Genomic DNA, 21,359 nt, shown 5'->3' on the forward strand with positions numbered 1-21,359 from the left:
CAATTGGCCGGGGCGGAGCCGGCGGAGACCCGCCTCCTCTCCTGGCCGAAAGGGTCTTCAGGCCCGGCAGGCTGGTCCTCACCCGGCCGCCCTCCCGACCAGGCGACCGGGAGAGAGTCATAGGAGTCCCGCAGTCCAGCCCGGTCCAGTTTGCAGACCCCTGTGTTTTGTGAAAAAAAAAAAAAAAGCGAATATCGACTGAGACCAAGGGTTCCAAACCTAGATGGGGTAGGACACACCAGGCAGGTGATTTAAACTCAAGGAATGCCCCCCAACCTGCCCAGAGCCTCTCGAGACCTAGGGAGGGCAGCCCCGATGACCTGTCCCAGCCTGCCAGAACTTGCGATTTTTCAGGGAAAACTGGAAATCTGCATTTTTAGGTGAAATCTCTTTAAGTGTGCTGTTGTTGGTTGCTAATCCCAATTTCAAGAACTTCTGGGAGGCCACACACACACAGCCCTTCTCCGAGCCTTATAGGCACAACCTCGATATGCCAAATCTGAGTCCTGGGGTCCTTTTGCCCGACCTTTGCTCTGGACCGCTTTCCCTGTGTCTTAGATGGAGGGGCTGAGACACAGGAAGGGAATGTGACACACCAGCCACAGATTCTGGCAGCGTCAAGGCCAGATGTGCTGGGGGATGCTGGATTGAAGCGCCAGGTTGGGCCTCACTGTCGGTAGGTGGGGCCTGAGTGCCGCTGACAGTGGCCCTTTGATGGGGCAGAAGGGGAGGGTGCCAGGGGCTGGACTAGTCCAGAAAAATCCCCTGCCTTGGAGGCTTCCAGGAAAACACTCTGCTCTGCCCTCCCCCCCACCCCACCCCCTCGGCACTTGTGGTCAGAATTGTGCCTTGGAGCCTTTGGGGACCAGCTCAGCTCCTGACTTGCAACCAGGCTCCAGGACACCCACCACCCCATCCAGCCCAGCCTGCAGCCAGCGCCTTTGGCTGGGCCAGCTCAAATCTCGGGGGGCCTGATGGCTTATCCCAGCAGACGGCCACACCAGTTCGGGAGGGGGGGCGGTTTGAGTGGCTTTTGAAGAACTTGATGGCCCCCAGAAGGCAGGACAGCCTCCATGTCTAGTCTGTAGCAGGGCTAAGCGGGATTCAGCCACAACAGTGACCTCCCAGACTTTCCTTTTCAGCTCTGCTCCTCCTCAGGACCTCTCCCCCCACAGGGCCGCCTTCCAGGATGGGCAGAGGTCTGCACCCCTCGTTTTTGTTGTTTTATATGGATGTGGGGTGTGCCTTGCAAACCCCTGAATGTCCGCTCCTAGGTCAGTGTGCAGGGCCTCAGGTGTATTTCATTTGACTCACACGGGACTTTTTCAAAGTTGGAAGCTACTGGCAACGCTGAAAAGTCCAATGCTTTCACATTAGAATGGAACTTCCCGGCTTGCCTTGAGCGGAAACTGTCAGCTGAGGCTGGGTGGCTGCTGCTCCCTGTGACCAAGGCCCAGACTCACAGGTCACCCCCGTCCCCGCTGTGCCCAGTCACCTCACCCCAGACTGCTGCACTACCCCCGCTCCCTTCAGGGTTTGAGTCTGCGGTCGGTACTGTGTGGCTCTGCTCAGACTGTCCCTATGCCTCTGCCCTTGGGCCCTGTGTCCCCCCTAAGGCTCTCAGGGAAGTCCAGCCCGACGCTCCTAAAGGAACAGGAGTAGCTGACAGGTCCGGGGCATCTCGCCTCTGTGACCTGTTCTTGCTGGTAGTGAGATACCCCCTGCTTAAAGCATCCAGACCCCGCCCTGATCCCAAGCCTAGGCTCACACTGGCCATGCTCCCGTCCACCCAGAAATTGAAGGAGGTTCCAGGAGACACCACCCCCCAGTTTCTCTATCCTGTCCTCTTTCGGTGTCAAGGCACTACCCTGTCTTAGGCCCTCGTTCTAAGGGAGCAAGGGAGTGGGGGTGGGGGTCAGGGCTTGATTCGGGCAGACCCCAGTGGCCAGCGTGGGTGATAAGAACAGAACCAAGGGAGCTGGACTGCTTTGGACCAGTGGCAGTGCCCGGATGTCTAGGTGGTGGGTCTGAGTAGAGTGATGGGCTAGCGGAGAGAACTAGGGGAGGGTTCTTAAAGCTGCTTTTCCTGGCAGGCTCCCTGCAGTCCTTCCTGTGTTATTTGCAGCAGCGTTGGGAAAGCCGGTGGGATTATCAAAGGCTGACCCCTCCCGACTCAATGGACGTTTGAGCAAGTTCCGGGAGATGGTGAAGGACAGGGAAGCCTGGAGTGCTGCAGTCCATGGGGTCACAAAGACTGGGACACGACTTTGCGAGTGAACAACAAGCCCTCCCCCACAGGACCCACTTGACACCACCCTTGTTCTCCCATCTTCTGGGACCTGGGCTCAGAGGTCGGGGGCAGATCCAGGCTTTAGACTTTCCATGGCTTTGAGTTCAGAGCAGACCCCCAGACCCAGGTCAAACCCATTCCTAGTGGCAGGCCCAGATGCCAGCCCTTCCCCCAGTGCCATGGCAGCAGGAGAGATGCCCTCGCCAGCTTTCATGCCCTCTGGCCCCGTGCCAGGCTGGGGCTTGGTTCTGCATTCCAGATCCAGACCTGGCTTGGCTGTCTTTACAAGGCCTGGGGTCAGGCCCGTGCCAGCTGTTGGCCAACCCTCGGGACCGGGTGCCATGACCCTGTTTCATGGCCTGTGCGACAGCAGAGGCAGGATGCTCCTGCCTGGCGGAGCTGCTCAGGTAGCTCCGCCCGAGGTGAGGAAGACTGGCCTGACCTGTCAGAGAAGCCAGCCCTGCCCTCCATGACTTCCTGCCCCCACGCCCCCAGCACCTGAGTCAGTGGGCCAGCCAGCCAGGGCCGACGGGGCCAGGGTGGGGGGGGTGGGGTGCCAGGTCACGCCTCTACAGGAGGTTCGTTTAGAGCACCAGTGAGCCACCGATGCCAGGGTGGAACCGGCAAGCCGCTCCCCCATTTCTCACCATGGCAGCAGCAGGATGGCAAGACTCCCTGCCCAGCCCACTTGCTCTCAGACTCTTGTTTTCATTCCTCCTGCCCGTCTCTACACTGTGATCTCTGCTCTGCACAAATCTAATCCTACCTTTCTCGAGATGTGTCATTTGTTCTTTGTTGCTCACCTGACGGGAGGAGGCTGAACTCCCTTCCTGATGCCCCAGGCCTTGCTCTGGGTGGCCTCTGCCACCCTACCCTTGGCCTCAGACCCTCCTTCACTGCCCAGGCCACCAGCCAGGTTGTCCTACTTCCTGTTCCTCAAACAAGGCCGTGCACCTGCCTGCCACAGGGCCTTCGCACGTGCGAAGTTCCCTTCCTGCCTGGAACTCCCTCCTTAACCTTTGGGTCATACGAAACACCCCCTCCTCTGTAGCCAGCCAGAGTCAGGCCCTTGTGCCCTCTTGTCATGTGTCCTCAGAAAACCCTTCCTTCATGTGTTTGCCTGTGGAATTGTATCTGCCTATCACCCAGGCTGTGAGCTTTTGAGGACAGAGGTGGGGGCCTGTTACACTCACCTTTGGTCACAGCTGACAGCCCAGCTAAGGTCTGGGCACCAACCAGCTCAACCAGGAATGAATGACGTGAGTGAAAGTCCAGTTAGAGCCGCCAAAGGGACCTGCCTCTGCCCCCACTGGAGCTGGTGTTAGGGCAGGAGACGTCGGAGATCACACAACCACTTTGTTCCCCTGCTCCCCCTCCCCGCTAACAGCGGGCAGTGGTCAGATCAGGCCAGGAATGGCAGTTCTGAGCCCAGTTCACCCTGCAGAGCCCGAGGTAATTAGACGCTGTGTCGCTCACAGGTGACCGGCCCCAGGCGCTCAAGGAAGCTGTTGGAGACACCCAGGGCCCCACCCAGCTTCCCAGTCCTCCCTGGCTCCCTTCCAGTGAGGGCGGGGGCGGGTGGGCAGCTGGCTGGCAGGGGACCGGGTAGGCTGGGCCCTTTGTTGCCTGGGTGAGGGCCGAAGGCAGCTGCCACAGCTGGGCGACCTCTGACCGCTGGGACCACCACGAGGGCGGCGGGGTTGCATCTGAGGATGAGTGTGTCTGTGTCGAGGTGGGGGCCCAGGCCCGGGGGTCCCCAGGGACGTGACACCAGACCAGGAGCAGGAAACAGATGAAGCCGCCTGTCCGAGTGCTCCTGGGTGTCTCCCCGCCTTCCTCCCCACAACTCAGGGCCTGGAAGGCAGCACTCACAGGGCTGGTGGGCTGCCGGGGGCCCTGCAGGGCCCAGGGGAGAAAGGGGAGTAAACCCCTGGGCAGTGACAGGCCATTGGCCGAGAGCGGCAGGGACGCCAGGGGCTTCCAGCCTGGCCCCTCTGACCCCAGCCTCTGCCCTGTCCCAGGGCCCACCTGGGGAATGGGGGGATGGAGAGCACAGAGGCCGGGAAGCAGGGCAGGAAGGAGCCCTTGCCCTCGGCCCCTGGCTCAGGCTCGGGCACAGGGGCTCAGAAGTGCTGCTGAGGCGGGTGCTGGGCCTCTACGAGGCCATCGAGGCCCAGGAGCTGGGTGACCAAGGCTACAGCCCCAAGCCCTAGTGCAGTCCGGGCTGTGCTGGGTAGGGATGGAGGGATGGAGGCAGTCCTCGGTTCCAACCACCCCCCACCTTCCCTGGACTGGTGTCTAGGCTGTTGGAGTGAGACTACAGACAAAACCTACATTGGGGGTTGGTGGGGGGTGGGGTGGTTTCCTGGCACTACTGAGCTTGGGAGGAGATCAGGGCTGAGGTACAGAAACGGGGGGGAGCAGCTCCCTTGTGCCAGGGCCTGGCACAGTCCTGGGAGGAAGCAGCTGGGCAGATGGAAATGGTGTTAGTCACTCAGTAGGGTCCGACTCCGTGACCCCGTGGACTGCAACACACCAGGCTCATCTGCCCATGGGCTTCTCCAGCCAAGAATACCGAAGTGGGTTGCCATTTCCTTCCCACCCAGGGGTCGAACTCTGGTCTCCTGCCTTACAGATGGGTTCTTTACTGAGCCACTAGGGAAGCCCTGGGCAGATGGACCCCAGAAAAGAAAGGCTGGGGAGCGGGGGCATGTCGGGAGCAGGGGGAGAGTGGGTGGGTGGAGGGTCCCCGGACACCAGCGTGGACGCCACTGCACCCCTCTGGGCCACGGTTGAGTTTGGCCTGAGCCCCTATCTAGGGTTGTGACACTCAGCCCTGCTGCTGCCCCTTGGTCATGGGGACTTGGCTGCATCCCCACAACCTGCTGTCTCCCTCCCCCAGGTCTCTGGTGCCCCTGCTGGACCCAGACTCGGGGCTGCTGGTCCTGGCAGGAAAGGTGAGGAGAACCCACCCACGTCAGGCCAGAGCTGGTCCTGACTGGCAAAGTAGAGATGTAGGATGCTCACCACCCCCACACACAGGGGGAGCTGGGACAGTGCTGCCTGGGCTCCAGCCCCTGCCAGGGGCTGCGGGCACACAGTCAGAGTCACAGCCTAGAGTGTGAGCTGCCCGAGGACGAGGCTGGGAATGGAGCAGATGAATACCCAGCAGGCACTTGTGATACTGATCGCCGGGGGGTGGCACCCCGGCTTGGCTTGGCGCTTAGTAGGCGTCTGCCATGGTGGTGCTGTGACTCAGTCCTCGGGGAGGGATGGGGCGGCCAGAGTGGAGCCAGGCAGCCCAGACCGCCAGCACGGTCAGCATGGCACGTGGGTGGGCTTCGTTACAGGGAGAGAACCAGCTCTACTGCTATGAGGCGGCCCCCCAGCAGCCAGCACTGAGCCCGGGTAAGCTCTGCTTGCCTCCCCCACCCTGCACCATCACCCCCTTCCCCGGCCTGCCCTGACAGTCCTCCGCCCGCCATGTCCCCACCAGTGACCCAGTGCCTCCTGGAGAGTGCGCTGCGGGGGGCGGCCCTCGTGCCCCGGCGGGCGCTGGCCGTCATGGGCTGCGAGGTGCTGCGAGTCCTGCAGCTGAGCGACACGGCCATCGTGCCCATCAGCTACCACGTACCCCGCAAGGTGAGGGGTCCTGCGGGAGGGGCCGGGAGGGCCTGGGGTGGGGGACCTCGAGCTCACCAGCCTGCCCCTGTCTGCCGCCAGACCGTGGAGTTCCACGAAGACCTGTTCCCGGACACCGCAGGCTGTGTGCCCGCCTCTGACCCCCATGCCTGGTGGGCGGGGAGCGACCAGCAGGTAAGGCCGGGGCCTGGCTGACAGCCCCTCCAGCCGTGACTGGCATTCAGCAGCCCAGTGTCCCCCCACTCCCTGGGGCCCCGCCTCTTCTGCCTCCACTGTGGACCTCTCCCCACAGGTGCAGAGGGTCAGCCTGCACCCCGCCCGCCGGGCCCACCCCAGCTTCACTTCCTGCCTGGCACCCCCTGCAGAGCTCACCCCTGCCACGGCCCAGCCCGCGGGGACGCCTGTGGGTGACGCAGACCCCAGCGTGAGTATCAGCAGGGGGCAGGGGGCAGGGGTCCAGGCGGGCCGCAGCGTGTGGCCTGCCCCACAGGTGTGAGAAACTCGAGAAGCAGAAGTGAAGAACCCCAGCGTTTTCAAAATCGTGCAAAACGCCTAGGAAGTGAGACTTTCACACACACAAAAAAAATCTAAATTTCTAGCCTCTCTTGAACAATCCTGACCACTCCGGGCCCGCTTTTCCACAAAGTCAGGAGCCGGCAGCTGCCACCCGCTGCCCCATGCGCTAAAGCTCGGCTCACCCCCGTGTTACCCCCTGCCCCACCAGTGATTGCGTCCCCAACCCCACATCCTGCAGTGGGGATTCCCGCCCACCCCAGTGTCCCAGGGTGATGACCCCAGACCCTGGCCGACCACCCACCCACAGGGGGCCCGCTGGCTGACCGGATGCTTCTCCCCTAGGAGGGCTTCTCCTCCACACCCAGCTCTCTGACCTCGCCCTCCACGCCCTCCAGCCTGGGGCCCTCGCTCACCAGCACCAGCGGCATCGGCACCAGCCCCAGCCAGCGGTCCCTGCAGAGCCTGCTGGGTGAGCGTGAGCCCCTAGCACGGGCGCCCTGGGCTATCCCCCACCCCAGCCACCCTCCTCTGCACCCCAGTCCTGACTCCCTTCCAGTACCAGTTACTTCCTTGTGGGGTGAAGTGAGTCTCGATGGCCTGTACTTTCTGAGATCTGGGCAGTTGTGTTGGCCAGACCAGCAGAGGCTGGGGTCCTTTGCCGAGGGGAGCAGGAGGCCCAGATTCAGGGCTCGCCCAGGCGCCCCTGCAGGACTTCCCAGGGTGGGCAGGCCGGGGACCCTCACCTCACGTGGCTCCATGTCCCTGCTGCCCCCTGCACCCAGGCCCCAGTTCCAAGTTCCGGCACGCTCAGGGCAGCGTCCTGCACCGAGACAGCCACATCACCAACCTCAAGGGGCTCAACCTCACAACGCCCGGCGAGAGCGACGGCTTCTGCGCCAACCAGCTGCGTGTGGCTGTGCCCCTGCTCAGCAGCGGGGGGCAGGTGGCCGTGCTAGAGGTGAGGGCCAGCCCCACCACTCAGTCCCCATGTCCCCCTGCAGGATGCTGAAGGCGTTGAGTGCCCACGCCAGCTCACCTTCTCTAGGCTCAAACCGTGTGCCAGGCACCCCGCCCAGTATCCCATGCTGGGGGTGCCATTCTTATCCTCGTCTTACAGATGAGAGTGGTGAGGCACAGAGAAGATAAGTGACCCATGGGGTCACATGCCGTGTAAGTGTGGAGCTGGGAATCAAACCCAGGCCCCCTGAGCCCCGAGCCTGAGCTCCTCCCACCACTCCAGCCGCCCCCTCACTTCCTGGGGGCCTCACGGTCTGCACTTGGGGCTCAGAGCACAAGGTGGCTGAGCAGAGAGCTTGGGCATCACCCCGGGGGGTCGTCGGCTGCAGACAGTAAGGCCCAGACGTGCCACTTGCCCTGCAGCCACTGGGACTGGGCTCTCCTGCCTGTTACTGATGGGCCTCGGGGTGGGGGCACCTCCCACAGCTGCGGAAGCCTGGCCGTCTGCCCGACACTGCACTGCCCACGCTGCAGAATGGGGTGGCTGTGACCGATCTGGCCTGGGACCCCTTTGACCCCCACCGCCTCGCCGTGGGTAAAGAGGCTGGGCTGGGTGCTGGGCTTGAGGGAGGGTCCCGGGGCCCCAGATGGGCTCAAGGGAAGCCTGGGGGCCTTGGGCCAGCAGTGACGAGCCTGCTCACCCCGCAGCCGGGGAGGACGCCAGGATCCGGCTGTGGCGGGTGCCCCCTGATGGCCTGCAGGAGGTGCTCACTATGCCTGAGGCTGTACTCACAGGTGAGGGGGGCCTGGGTGGGGGCTGGGGGGTGGGTAGAGGCTCCCGGGGGGCTCAGTGTCACCCCACACCTCAACCGCAGGCCACACGGAGAAGATCTATTCTCTGCGCTTCCACCCTCTGGCGGCCGACGTACTGGCCTCCTCCTCCTACGACCTCACTGTTCGGATTTGGGACCTCAAGGTTGGAGCCGAGCGGCTGAGGCTACAGGGCCACCGGGATCAGGTAGGATAGTTCTGGAGGGCAGGTGCCCAGCCATGGGGCAAGAGGCTGCTTCTCAACCTTTCCACCTGCCCCCAGATCTTTGGCCTGGCCTGGAGCCCCGATGGGCAGCAGCTGGCCACTGTCTGCAAAGACGGGCGCTTGCGGATCTACGAGCCCCGGGGTAGCCCTGAGCCCCTGCAGGTGAGCAGGATGGGCTGGGGGCAGCCCTCAGACCCTGTGGGGGTCCCGGCTGGGCCTCATATGCTGTATCCTAACAGGAAGGCCCAGGGCCTGAGGGGGCCCGTGGAGCCCGCGTTGTGTGGGTGTGTGACGGTCACTATCTCTTGGTGTCAGGCTTTGACAGGTGAGGACTCTGGGATCACCATTCCCATCCCCAGACCTCAGCATCCACCGTGCCCCGTCCCCAAGATACACATACACCTGTTAGGTGTGCAGAAGCTGTCCCCACCCTCACTTACTGGATGGATAGTTGGGTGGATGGATGGATGGATGGATGGATGGATGGATGGATGGATAGATGGATAGATGGATGGGTGAATGGATGGTTGGGAGGATGAATAGATGGTTGGGTGGATGGATGGATAGATGGGTGGTTGGGTGGATAGATAGATGGATGGTTGGATGGATAGGTAGGTCAGTGGATGGATGGTGGGGTAGATAGATGGTTGGGTGGATGGATGGATGGATGGATAGGTAGGTGGATGGATGGATGGATGGTTGGGAGGATGAATGGATGGGTGGGTGGGTGGGTGGGTGGATGGATGGATGGATGGATGGGTAGGTGGATGGATGGATGGTTGAGTGGATGGATGGGTAGATGGATAGATGGATGGTTGGATGGATGGTGGGGTGGATGGATGGGTGAATGGACGTGTGGATGAGAGGGAGAGAGATGGGGAGGAATCAACTGGGGGCCCAGAAGGATGAGATCTGTCCCAGGTGCGAGGAGCCCATTCCTGGTGGGGACCAGATGAAGCACACAAAACAGAAACAAGCCTCCTGGAGAGGTCCAGGGGAGGGGCATTTTGTGCTCTGGGGGGAGGATCGGGGGGTGGGGGCCCTCCTAAGAGAGGTATCTCTGACCTGGGTCACAAAGGAACTGGTAACCACAGATCCGGAGGAGAGGGCAGTGGACTCTGGCTGGAACGGCCCAGAGGGTGTCAGCCTGGCTGGAGCAAGGGCCCTAGAGCAGGATGTTGGGGAAAAAAGCCCAGACATGCTGTGGAGTCCTTATCATGCCTGCCCCAGGCCCCTCCTGCTCTGAGGACCTGCTTCTGTTCCCTTGCAGCCGAAGCGAGCGCCAGCTCCTCCTGTACTCAGCCAAGGCCCTGGCTGGTGGCCCCTCCGCAGTGCTCGGGCTGGACGTGGCTCCCTCAACCCTGCTGCCCAGCTATGACCCAGACACCGGCCTGGTGCTGCTCACCGGCAAGGTGGGCCGGGGCGCACAGGCGGGGGCTTTGGGCAGGTATGGGGGGAAAGGCACCTGAAGCTAGCCGCTTCACTGCTGCCATACCCCTAGGGCGATACCCGTGTGTTCCTGTACGAGCTGCTCCCCGAGGCCCCCTTCTTCCTGGAGTGCAACAGCTTCACATCGCCCGATCCCCACAAGGTGAGCCGGCGCGCAGACTCCGGGTCGTCCCCAGGTAGGACCGCGGGCTCTCCGCCCCCTAGTGGCCTTGTGGGCAAACTGCACAGGCCCATGGGACCCGCGGGTCGCCGGGCACCGGCTGGCAGGGTGTGCCCGGCAGCCTCAGGACCTGGTTGTTAAACTCACCCATTACTGAAAATTAAACTACGTAAGGTTAAGTTTTATGAACCCACAAATAAGTTGCATTAAAGACCAAGGCAATAGATACTTAATTTATCACTTTGCAGTTATTTTATTTGACTTCACTGTTATTTGTGCTGTCGAGGTTACTTAATCTGTGGGCCCTTGTCTGCCAGGGATCTACCACGAGCTGTTACAGCACTTCTCTTCCTGTATCTGCATTCCCCCAGTCACATTGTCGGCGTGAAGTTGGCCAGGCGGGCAGTTTTTACACCATAGAACTAGGCAAATGCTACAAACCAGGACATTGTTCCTCCCAAGAGCTAGTTTTTAAACATTACACCACCATGCAGGGCTAGGCCTTGCTCCTGGAGGTCCTGAGTGAGGGTGCTGGGGGTCCGGGTGTCAGCGAGCTCTGGACTCTAGCGTCAGCTGTGGCTCAGCTGGTAATCAATCTGCCTGCAGTGTGGGAGGCCTGGGTTCAATCCCTGGGTTGGAAAGATCCCCTGGAGACGGAAAGGCTACCCACTCCAGTATTCTGGACTGGAGAATTCCATGAACTCTACAGTCCATGGGGTCGCAAAGAGTCGGACACGACTGAGTGACTTTCTCACACTCCCCTGCCACCCCAGGGATTCATCCTCCTGCCTAAGACAGAGTGTGACGTGCGGGAGGTGGAGTTCGCCCGATGCCTGCGACTTCGCCAGACCTCCCTGGAGCCTGTCGCCTTCCGGCTGCCCCGAGTCAGGGTGAGTTGGGGATGCAGCATGGTAACGCCCAGCCCTCCCCGGCCCCTGTTAGGGGCTTTGGGGCCTGGCTGGTCTTGTCACCAGACTGCCCCACCCACTGCTCTGTGGGGCATCTGCGCGCCTTACTCTGCTGACATTCTGAGCCCCGTAGAAACCTCAGATTGGGGTCCTGGGTCTCGCCATGCCCGCCTGCCCAGTGGAGGCCTGTGTGCTCTGGGCCTCTGCTCAGTGCCTCAGAGCATCCCCTTCCTCCGTCGCTGCAGAAAGAATTCTTCCAGGACGACGTGTTCCCCGACACCGCCGTGAGCTGGGAGCCGGCACTCAGTGCTGAGGCCTGGCTGGGAGGTGCTAATGGGACGCCTCGGCTTCTCAGCCTGCAGCCCCCCGGCATGACCCCAGGTAGGAAGAGGGCCTGGGCGATGGGGGAGGGGAGGACGAAGGGAAGCAGGTGGGGGTTGGAGAAAGGGGCAGAAGGTCCAAGTCTGACCCTCCACCCCTGCTGGCACTCAGGAAGCTCTAGCGTTCCTGGGGACAGGTGGTTATACTTTGGACTTGGTCTCTGAGCCCCTAGAGGGTAGGGCCCAGGGTCTGTGTTTCTGTCAGAAGCCCCCCCACATATGCATGAGCACATGCACACAGCCTGGTGCCGAGGGCAGGCCACGTGAACCGAGGGTTGAGTAGCTGTAAGTGCCACCTCTGGATTCTGTGCCACGGAATCCTACGGGCTGGAACCCAGGGGTTGAACCAGGAAGCCTGGTCCCAAGGGGCCTCTCTCCTGCCTGATGCTTGTCCCTGGTCCCGCCCCAGTGAGCCAGGCCCCCCGTGAAGCCCCTGCCCGGCGGGCCCCCTCCTCAGTCTACCTGGAGGAGAAGTCAGACCAGCAGAAGAAAGAAGAGGTAGGCAGGGAGAGGGCTGGCTGCAGGGGGGGAAGGGGTCCTGGCTGCACATGGCGCAGCCTTTCAGCTCTCTAGTCCAACCCCGAGTGGGCCAGGAGCTGGTGTCGCCCATCTGTTAGTTGGACAGCTTGATGGGGAGGTCTTCCAAAATTCTGAAACTGACCGTCGTAGCGGGGTGGGGCTCAGGAAGCCAGGGAAGGGCAGGGAGAGGCCCTACCCTGGCCTGGCCCGGCCCGGCCCAACCCAACCAGACCCAAGTGCACTTGGGACCTCCGTATGCAGAGACCATCATTCACTTCCCACCTCCACCCCATCCCCAGCTGCTGAGTGCCATGGTGGCGAAGCTGGGGAACCGGGAGGACCCGCTCCCACAGGACTCCTTCGAAGGCGTGGACGAGGACGAGTGGGTGAGTGGATGCTGGTTGGGGGCCAGCATCCTCTCCCATCCCTCCCCGACTCACGCCTGCAGCCTGCTCGCCCACCCCCGCCTCCCGGGCCCTCCCAACTCCACCCTGCTTCTTGGTTCATTTCCCCAGGACTAGCCTGCGCACCAGCTGCCTCTAGCCTCGCCCTCCACTGCCGCCTCCAGGAAAGCCTGGTGCCCCCGCGCACCTCACGTCTCTCCCTCAAACTGGAAGCCACCTCCTGGCCCTGGCACACCTCATTCCAGAAGCCCCATCTGTCAGTTGACTCAAACTTCCTTTGAGTGTTGGGCATTTCCACAGCCTCTGGGCCCTGCTGCAGTCTCCATGGATTGTCCGCATCTCTGCTCTTTCTGGGACTGGGTGCTTCTCCTCACTGCCTGCTAGCATGCGGAGCCAGGGGCATAGGGGTGGGGTGGAGTGAGGGCTCAGGGGCATGTCCCTGGGCAGGCGCTAGGCTCCCTGTCCCCCCTTCCTCTGACCTGGGCTGGTCCCAGCTTGGGCTGGCTTCGCTCAGCACCTTCAGTTATCACATGCCGTCCCATCTTGCCTGCTGCCCCAGTTCCGGTCAAGGGTCTAGGGGGCTGGCCCCCACCTGGCCATTTGGAGTAGCTACAGCCTCAGGGGCCTGGGATCAGTCACCCTGCTCCCCAAACTTCAAGCCAGGAGAAATGGGTGTCACAGAGCTAATAGCCCAATTAAAGGGGGTGTGAGCCCCGCAGGGACTGGCCTGCACGTGTCCTGGATGTTTTCAACAATTAAACTTTTCTAAGCTGGCCACCCTGGTGCCACTGTGGTCTCTGAGCCGGCTGGAAGGGGAAGGGGACAGCGGTAAGGGTGACGGTAGTCTGGCCCTGGGCTCCACCTGGTCCCAGGCCTCATTCTGCTCCTGCTGGGAGTTCATTCATTCATCCGATACACGGGTACCTGGCCAGGTTCTCTCTGGATGGCAGCTCCGGTCATGAACCGGAGAGACAAGGCTTTTCAAGGCACTTGGCACAGTTTTAGTAGGCAGAGGGGAGCCGGACTATGCTCAAGTTTGCAGATAGACAGTGTGCAGAGAACTGTGAAGTAGATAAACTTCATGAAAGGGAGCCCCTGGGATGCAGGGGGAGACCGTGGTCAGGGTCTGAGAAGTGATGAAGCTAAGAGATAAGACCTAAGGGTCACAGAGCCCTGGAGAGAGCCCTGAGAAGAACGTTTCAGATGAAGGGCGCTGAGAAAAGACTGCATTTGGAGACACAGAGAAAAAGAAAGAAGGGTGGTGGTCCAGAACACGGTAGGAGGCAGCCGGACTCTTGTTCATTCAACAGGGAATGAAGGACTTCCCTGCTGGCCCAGTGGTTAGAAATCCATCTGCCAATGCAGGGGACATGGGTTCCATCCCTGGTTGAGAAGATTCCACGTGCCGTGGAGCAACTAAGCCCATGCATCACAACTGCTGAGCCCACGCTCCAGAGCCCATGCTCTGCAGCAGGAGAGTAGCTCTGCTCACCCAAACTAGAGGAAACCTGCATGCGGCACGAAAGACCCAGTACAGTCGAAAATAAATTTTTTTTTAAAAAGCCACTCTTCCAGGTGTTGATGTCCAAGAGTAGAGAAAAGGAGAAAAGAGGTCTTGCCCACCAGGAATCCACATTCTAGTGGGAGGGAACAGATAAATGGTATAATTTGATAGAATGTGATAGGAGTTTCAGGGAAAAAAAAAATAGGGATCAAGAACGGAGGTTTAAACCAGACACATGCGTGCATGTTGAGTCGCTTCAGTCGTGTCCAACTCTTTGCAACCCTATAGACTGTAGCACACCAGACTCCTCTGTCCATGGGATTCTCCAGGTAAGAATACTAGAGCAGGTTACTATTTCCTTCTCCAGAGGATATTCCCACCCAGGGATCAAAGCCACCTTGCTTACATCTCCTGCATTGGCAGGTGGGTCCTTTACCACTAGCACCACCTGGGAAACCCATATAGTATGATTCCATTTCTGTAAAACACCCAGAAGAGACCTTCATAGACAGAGGAGGCAGTGAGTGGTTACCAGGGACTAGGGGAGGGGGAAATAGGTAGTGACTGCTCATGAGTGTGGAGTTTTAAGCAGGGAATGAAAATGTTCTGGAACTAGTGGAGATGGTTGCAAACTGTGAGTATACTAAAAAGCATTGAATTGTGAATTTCGAAGGGGCGAATTGTGTGGGGTGTGAATTATCTCCCAATAAAGCTGGTAGTAGAAAAACAAAGAGGAACTTTCACTCCACCGTTTACACTGCCAAGGCCATGGGTTCAATCCCTGGTGGGGAACTAAGGTCCCCTAGGCTGTGTGATGCAACCGAAAATTTTTGAAAAAGCAAAGGAATGGAGTACAAGTTGCAGCCCTGGTAGGGGGTCAAGGTGGCCTCGCTGAGAAGGTGACATTGGAACAGACTTGGAGGAGTGAGAAGAGCCCTTCCTAGACAGAAGGAACCTGGAATGAAACCAATTTTTCTTTTTTTTTAACTACTATTTTTTTTTTATAATTTATTAATTTATTTATTTGGCTGTGTTGGGTCTCAGTTGCAGCACGTGGGATCTTTGTTGTCATGAGGGTTCAGCAGTTGTTGCCTGGGCCTAGTTGCCCCTGTGGCATGTGGGATCTTAGGTCCTGGACTGGGGGATCAAACCCGTGTCCACTGTGCTGCAAGGTGGATTCCTAACCATTGGACCACCAGGGATGTCCCTGAAGCCTTTTTTGAAGTTTTCCTGTCTTAAATATTGGTGAGAATTTAGCATCTTACTCCTTATCACGTTTGTGAAATGTATGTTTATTCTATGTCTTTAAGTCCCAAATACTTTGGCAAAATGTAGGGAAGAAGTATCTGCCCCTCCGCCCCGGATAGAACAGGCGTTATTCTTTGTTCCTAGAACCCCAGGGTAGTCACGGGGCCTACGGTGTCCGGTGTCCTGTGTCCTAAGCCTCAGGAGGTTTCCCCAGCGTCTGAAGCTGAGGCAGGCCCCGCCCACGGCCCCACCTACAGGCCTTAGGTCTCCGCCCACAGACCTTAGGTCTCCGCCTACGCCCCGCGCGCCTATGGAGCAACGCGCATGCCCGGCGCATGCGCTCTTCTCAGGCTCCCTTGACCTTTGACCTGCCGGCCGCCCTTGAGCCGGGGCCGCGGGGCCAGGAAGTCGGACCCCCGAACCTGAGTGGTCGCCATGGTGAGCCCGGGGGAGGGGGCAAGAGGCCGTTTCGAGTCCGGGGGCGGGGGCCGGGTCTAGGAGCTCCGGCCGGGCTGCGGGCGCCGCTCGCCCCGCTGTATGCCCGGGGGGAAGCCGGGACTAGGCGGGGGTCGCCACCGGGCTCCCTGCTGCGGGCGCTGGCGACCTCGGGGCCCGAGGAAGAGCCATCTGTCTGGAGAGCGCGGCGGGCCAGGGAATACCAAGCAGATGCGGTCGCCGCGTGCACCAGCCTTGTGTAGGGGTCCTTGCTCGATTCCCGAGCTAGTTGATGGTGTTGCCCCATTATTCCCATTTGAAAGCTGGTTAATCGGGCTCCGGGACTTTTCACGAGCAAGTGGCAGAAGTGGGACTTGACCCTGCGACACCGATAATTGAGCGTATCTGCGGTATCATCCCGAGCCAGCCCACAGATCTGGGCCACCCTAGCAGAGTCAGGTCACCTGGGGACCTTTAACAGTGCAGAGTCCTGAGATCTGTCCCCTGATAGAGGATTGTTCCCCAAGTTATTGAGGCAGTGGGTTTGAGGAAGCACTTATTAATTGATCGTGAGAGCTTTCTAGTGCCAGGCCCGGAGCCCTGGGGCTTATGTAGATTCTCATTTAATTCTTAAGCATATGCCCTCATTGTCCCCGTCTTCCAGGTAAACAACCTGGAGCTCAGAGAGTCTGACTTCTCCAGGGTCTCTCGTCCTGGTTTTAACTGATACTACACACTTAGTGGTTGTTCTTGTCTTGTAATAGTCACTGCCATTTTCTGAGGACCACTCCCCACTACCCCCCCCAACTGGGTCCCTCACAGATGTTCCTGCACGTGACTCAGTCAGCCTTGAGGGACCGAGTAAAACGTGGCCCCCAAGGAGTTTGTACCTTAAAAGAGAAAGCCAGCGAATCCATAAAATAGGACAATATATTAACGGGAAAAGAAAGTGCAGGATGGGCTGGTAGAAATGGGGGGAGCCTGGGAAGGTTTCACTCCAGGAAATGGGGGTGATGTGAGTTTTGTCTTTATTTTTGGTGGTGGCACGTGGGATCTCAGTTCCCTGACCAGGGATTGAACCTGTAACCCCCTGCATTGGAAGCATGGTGTCTTAACCACTGGACAACCAGCTGTGTCCAAGCCAAATCTTGAAGGATGTTGGGGTTTGACAATATTGGCATAGGAAGGAGGGTATTCAGTGGGTTAGTAGGTATGGAGTTTGTTGGGGGTAGGATAATGAAAATGCTATGTGCAGCTCAGTGAATATCCTAAAAAGTGCTGAACTGTGCACTTGAGAACAGTGACCCGAGGTGTATGAATTCAGAGTTACTGAGACTGTGGAGTAAGGAAGTAGGGGAACTGATCTTGGAGTCAGGGAGTAAAGGGCGTGGCTGTAGTGTGTGGGGTGGAGAGTGGTCAGGGAAGATAAAACCAGAAAAGTCCTTTGTAACCAGATGGAGCTGGGGAGTGGACTGTATTGGCTGCAGCAGCAACAGAAGTGGGGAATTGTGTGTGTGTGTGTGTCTGTTGTGGGAAGGCCAGAGCCCTCCTTCAGCAGAGGGAGGCATTGGGAAGCCCTGTCAAGGGTCGCATTCATTCAAATATGTATTGGGCACCCACTGGTGCCCACCATAGCCCAGACCCTGGATGTGCCCTGGAAGATGTGATGGTCTTGGTCCTGACCTCCTCCTGCCTGGTTGTGATGCCCGCAGCTGTTTGCAGGCGCCCTGGGCAAAGACAGCCTCCTTTCTATCCCGGTGTGTCCTTGACAAGAGGGTGGGTCCATGCTGGCTCGGCTCACCAGCCCAAGGAACTGTGCCGTGAAGGGAGCTTTGCACATCAGTCTGTCCGGGTCCAGGTTCCCTTCTTGATGCACTTGACGTGGGACAAAGCATGTTCCCAAGTGCTCCCCCGCCCCCAACGCCACCTGCGGTCCTTTGCCAGCTGCAGGGCTCTGGTCCCACGTTGGGCTGTGTTGTTCCCCAGACAGCGCAGTGCAGGCATGTGGTGATGCAGGCTCTCAAGTGTGGCAGCAGGAGGGGAGGTCCGAGGCCTGATGGGAGTTCCTGGCCAAGGGAACCCTCGGAACCACTGGCAGGCCTGTTAGCCTCTCTGTCCCTCAGGCAGGACCAGCTGTCCATCTCAGAGCCTCCTGCCCCACGTGGGAGAGGCTTCAGGCAAGCCGGAGTTGGGGGAAGCCAGGTGAGACTCTCCCACCGGAAGCGCATCCTCCTGGGCCTTTTCACCTCGGCACTTGCAGCCTCGCCCCCCCCTCTGACCACTGGTGAGTCTTCACAGAGCTTTGCCTTCTGGTGTGAAATATGGGGCTTGTGAAATCCAAACTCACCTCTCCTTTGGCCCGGAACCACACCCACCTCGCCCATCAAGGAGGCCCAGCAAGGCCAATTCTGGAATCCGGGTTCCGTTGGAATCTGACAAGCCCGTCTTGAGCCTCTGAGTTGGGTCCTGCCCTTTTGTTCGGTTGCGCTCCCTGCCGACCCTACGTGAAGTGGGCAGCCTGGGGACACCACAGCTGAGAGCACAGGCTGTGGGTTTTCTGCCCATCTTCCTCCTGGGTGCCAGCTATGTGTCCTCAGGTTCATCACTAAACTCTGTGTTTGCGTGTCTCAAGCTGTCGGGATCAGATGGCACAATAAAATGTGTCCGTCACAGCGCTCGACACCCTGGCTAAGTTCTTGTTGGACACCAACACTTGGAGGCGCCACGTGATCCGTGGTGACCTGCAGCAAGCATTCGCCAGAATCCTTCATGCACATGTGTGTACCATTTCACACACGTGCTGTCTGTTATCCCTAGTCATAGTAAGGTCTGTAGGTTTCCCGTCTCAGCCACCCTACTCATCTTGCCTCCCAAGTCCCCCAGGTTCTTGGCTGCTCCCAGTCATCCCTTATACTCTCTTAGTCTGGGCTTCCCCCAGTCCCTCTGCCTGAAAAAGCCCCCGTGTAACCATCATGATCCTACTTGCCCGGGAGAAGTGCCCTCACCCCCCAGAGTCCCCACGTCCTTCCTGAGGGCTCCCCTCCCTCCGTTGACCGTGTACACCTCTGGTCCTGCTTGATGCCCCACTCGCCTCCGTGGGGCACTGGACTACGTGGTCTCAGAGTGGAAGCCTCTCTGAGACCACGTGGTCCAGTGCCCCACGGAGGCAGTGGGGGGATTCCCGCAGGGCTGGGTCCTGTGTGTCTGATGCCCTGGCGCTGACTCAGGCGGGGTTTGAGTGAAGCGGTGAGCCAGTGGAGGAACGGGGGCCTAGGGTGGAGGGCATCTTGCTCTCTTGTTGTGTTGAATGGAATGGACTTGAATAACGTGGGGAGAATCAGAATGGCCCTGCATCTCACCACCAGCAGATGAAGGCTGGACCCGCCAAGCTCAGATGCAGAGCTGGCGGTGAGTCCGGGACCAACCCCAAGTTCTGGCTCCCAGGCCACGTTGCCTTCACTCCTGTCCGCCTTGTCCGAAGGCTGAGAGAGAGCCCCATCTCCCTCTGGGGGACTCTTTCGGGTACCTGCCCCCCAAAACTCAAGACTGCTCTCCTGTGAGCCTCCGATGCCTGCCAGAGCAGAATCTTCTATCAGGCGCTGGGAGGAAGTGGCCTGTGGCCGCCGCGCTGGGGTCCCTCGCCTCAGCCTTCCAACAGCCTTGCCACTTGGCCAGCACCTCCAGGACTCATCTCCAGGGCCCTGAGAATGCAGTCCACTTACCAGGTGCCTTCTTTGCCCACAGGCCAAGTACCTGGCCCAGATCATTGTGATGGGCGCGCAGGTGGTGGGCAGGGCCTTTGCCCGGGCCCTGCGGCAGGAGTTTGCAGGTAAGCTTGGGTTCCTTTTCCCTGTGCTGGGAGATCCTGCTTGGGTCAGATTTTCCCTGTAGCTGTGGGCCCCTTCCTCACTCTGGGCCACCTGTGAATGCAGGGACCCCTTGTGGGCTGGGTTCTGGCAGCTTGGGTAGCCTGGGACACTTCTTCTCGGGGGCAGTGCTTGATCTTGGGACATTCCCAGAGAAGGGAGACCTGATTGACACGATCATCCGGCCAGAAGTGGGCACACTGGCCGGCCTGCCTGCCTGTTTTTGCAAATAAAGTTTTATTGGAACAGTCAGCCAGCGTCCAGTAATTGCAACACAGACTAATTGACCTGCAGAATCTAAAACATATTCACTGACGCTTTAAGGAAAAGTGTACTGGCTCCTGAATCGAGAGGTCACCCAAGGCGGCCTGCTTCAGTGGCCTCGGTGACCACAGGGCAGCCGGGTCTCATCTGGGCTGCCACCCCTGCCCGCAGCCTCACTCTGCTCCCCTAGCAGCCTAAGCTCCCCGACTTGCTGCGTGCCCGGGGTGAGAGGGTGGGGAAGACGAGGGACAGGGTCATCTCCTGGTCTAGGCTGGAGACCTGATGCCGGGTTTGACCAGCCCCTGCCCCGTTCTCTGGTGGGGAAAACCTGTCCTCACTTGCCTACCCACCCCTGGCCCCCCAAAATCCCCTCCTGGAGGACATGCCCCCCGGCCCTGCTCATCTCCCGCACCCCCTGGCGGGGATGAGCTGCTCCCCAGGGTAGCCCTGGGCCGCTGGGAGCTGGGCGCTCACCCACGTATTCACACAGCCAGCCGAGCAGCGGCGGACGCCCGGGGACGCGCAGGACACCAGTCTGCGGCCGCCTCCAACCTCTCAGGCCTCAGCCTCCAGGAGGCACAGCAGATTCTCAACGTCTCCAAGCTGAGCCCCGAGGAGATCCAGAAGGTAAGGCCCCCCCGGCCGGCTCGGAGATAAGCCGCCCACAAATGGGGAGAGGGTGGCAGGCTGCCAGCTGGTCGGGGGAGGGGAGGGGGCAGGAGTGGGGGCCCTGAGCATGGCCGGCTGGGACTCGAGGAGGCCGCCGTCGTTTGTCGGTGTGCAGGCCGCAGAGGCGGAGGCACAGGCCTTGTCTCATGGGCGCCTGTCCGCTTCTCCGCCCCTTAGTGGCTCCCAGCGTTGGAGCGCTCTGAGGGGCGAGCCCTTTCGCTTTCCTTCTTTGTCATCTCCTAGCTTCCCCCGCTTCTGTAACCAGGACTCACCGTCTCCCCTCCTCTGCAGAACTACGAACACCTATTCAAGGTGAACGATAAATCCGTGGGTGGCTCCTTCTACCTGCAGTCAAAGGTGAGCGCGGGCAGGGTGGGCCGGGGCATCCCTCACTCCTGGGCGGTTCAGAGCTTGGCAGGAGAAGGGTGCCCAGGGCTCAGGGGGCCCCCTGAACTGCCTGGGCCCTGTGTCACCCTGGATGGTGGCCCCCAGCAGCCATGGCCTCGAAGAGCCTGGACTGCTAGCTGGCGGGGAGCTGGAACCAGCTCCCTGACCTGCCCACAGCCCTCCAGGAAGCCAAAGCAGGACCTGGGGAGGGAGGGGGCGCCCAGCCTAACTGTTTGTGACCCCCTCCCCAGGTGGTCCGAGCGAAGGAGCGTCTTGAGGAGGAACTCAGAATCCAGGCCCAGGAGGACAGGGAGAGACAGCAGCCGCCCAAAACGTGACCGCTTGGTTCCTCCCGCCCACCCGCCCGCCTCTAATTTATAGCTCAGTAATAAATGTCTTTTCCGCATTTCTTGAGTATGCATGTCCAGATTCCAGAGGCAGGCCGCTCTTCCTGCCAGCTGTGGGGCTGTGCACGGAGGGGAGGCGGTGGTGTTCACCCGCCCATGGTCTGGCCTCTGACACCCAGCGGGGCCAAGGCAGGCAAGGGTTGCTGGTCGTGCCGTCACGCACCAGACAGAGGAGCCACTCCCGCGCCGCCCTCAGGTCAGCCCTGCCCGCCCCTCTGTGGACGGGGCCCCGGCTCTGCCACAGGCCTCCCTTTGCTGAGCTGGGTTGGGCAGTAGCCCCTCAGTAATGTGGGGAGTCAGCTCCAGGATACAGCGGAG

The 21,359-nt window shown here is 60.1% G+C and overlaps 2 protein-coding genes across 10 annotated transcripts in view; both read left to right on the forward strand.

The window, feature by feature from the left end:
- Positions 1-13,036, forward strand: part of CORO7 (coronin 7) — a 52,848-nt gene extending 39,812 nt beyond the window's left edge. The window contains exons 10-28 of one of the 4 annotated variants that reach the window (XM_086375994.1): positions 5,193-5,247; positions 5,641-5,698; positions 5,787-5,932; positions 6,014-6,106; positions 6,225-6,356; positions 6,791-6,917; positions 7,231-7,406; positions 7,892-8,000; positions 8,114-8,200; positions 8,281-8,423; positions 8,499-8,603; positions 8,681-8,766; positions 9,712-9,853; positions 9,943-10,032; positions 10,824-10,940; positions 11,204-11,339; positions 11,748-11,836; positions 12,157-12,243; positions 12,373-13,036. In XM_086375994.1, coding sequence (XP_086232120.1) covers positions 5,193-5,247; positions 5,641-5,698; positions 5,787-5,932; positions 6,014-6,106; positions 6,225-6,356; positions 6,791-6,917; positions 7,231-7,406; positions 7,892-8,000; positions 8,114-8,200; positions 8,281-8,423; positions 8,499-8,603; positions 8,681-8,766; positions 9,712-9,853; positions 9,943-10,032; positions 10,824-10,940; positions 11,204-11,339; positions 11,748-11,836; positions 12,157-12,243; positions 12,373-12,378 — 1,984 coding nt within the window. In that variant the 3' untranslated portion in view covers positions 12,379-13,036. Of the gene's footprint in view, positions 1-5,192; positions 5,248-5,640; positions 5,699-5,786; positions 5,933-6,013; positions 6,107-6,224; positions 6,357-6,790; positions 6,918-7,230; positions 7,407-7,565; positions 7,740-7,891; positions 8,001-8,113; positions 8,201-8,280; positions 8,424-8,498; positions 8,604-8,680; positions 8,767-9,711; positions 9,854-9,942; positions 10,033-10,823; positions 10,941-11,203; positions 11,340-11,747; positions 11,837-12,156; positions 12,244-12,372 lie in introns of those variants that run through there. The other 3 variants (XR_015154835.1, XR_015154836.1, XM_086375995.1) reach the window with 3 other exon arrangements.
- Positions 13,037-15,390: 2,354 nt separating this feature from the next.
- On the forward strand, positions 15,391-21,040 carry PAM16 (presequence translocase associated motor 16). 6 transcript variants are annotated; one of them, XM_086376014.1, is made up of 6 exons: positions 15,391-15,451; positions 17,435-17,732; positions 19,193-19,277; positions 20,069-20,205; positions 20,539-20,604; positions 20,886-21,040. In XM_086376014.1, exons 3-6 carry the CDS (start codon positions 19,220-19,222, stop codon positions 20,970-20,972), a joined length of 348 nt encoding a protein of 115 aa, XP_086232140.1. In that variant the 5' UTR covers positions 15,391-15,451; positions 17,435-17,732; positions 19,193-19,219; the 3' UTR covers positions 20,973-21,040. The 6 variants fall into 6 exon arrangements, with proteins under 6 accessions (XP_086232140.1, XP_086232135.1, XP_086232139.1 ...); XM_086376009.1 differs by having other exon boundaries at positions 17,435-17,650; XM_086376013.1 differs by having other exon boundaries at positions 17,572-17,732.
- The last annotated feature ends 319 nt before the right edge of the window (positions 21,041-21,359 follow it).

Source organism: Bos grunniens, chromosome 25, assembly GCF_055505025.1.
Source record: "Bos grunniens cultivar Pamir isolate PY7600 chromosome 25, Bosgru_T2T1.0, whole genome shotgun sequence".
Lineage (NCBI taxonomy): Eukaryota > Metazoa > Chordata > Mammalia > Artiodactyla > Bovidae > Bos > Bos grunniens.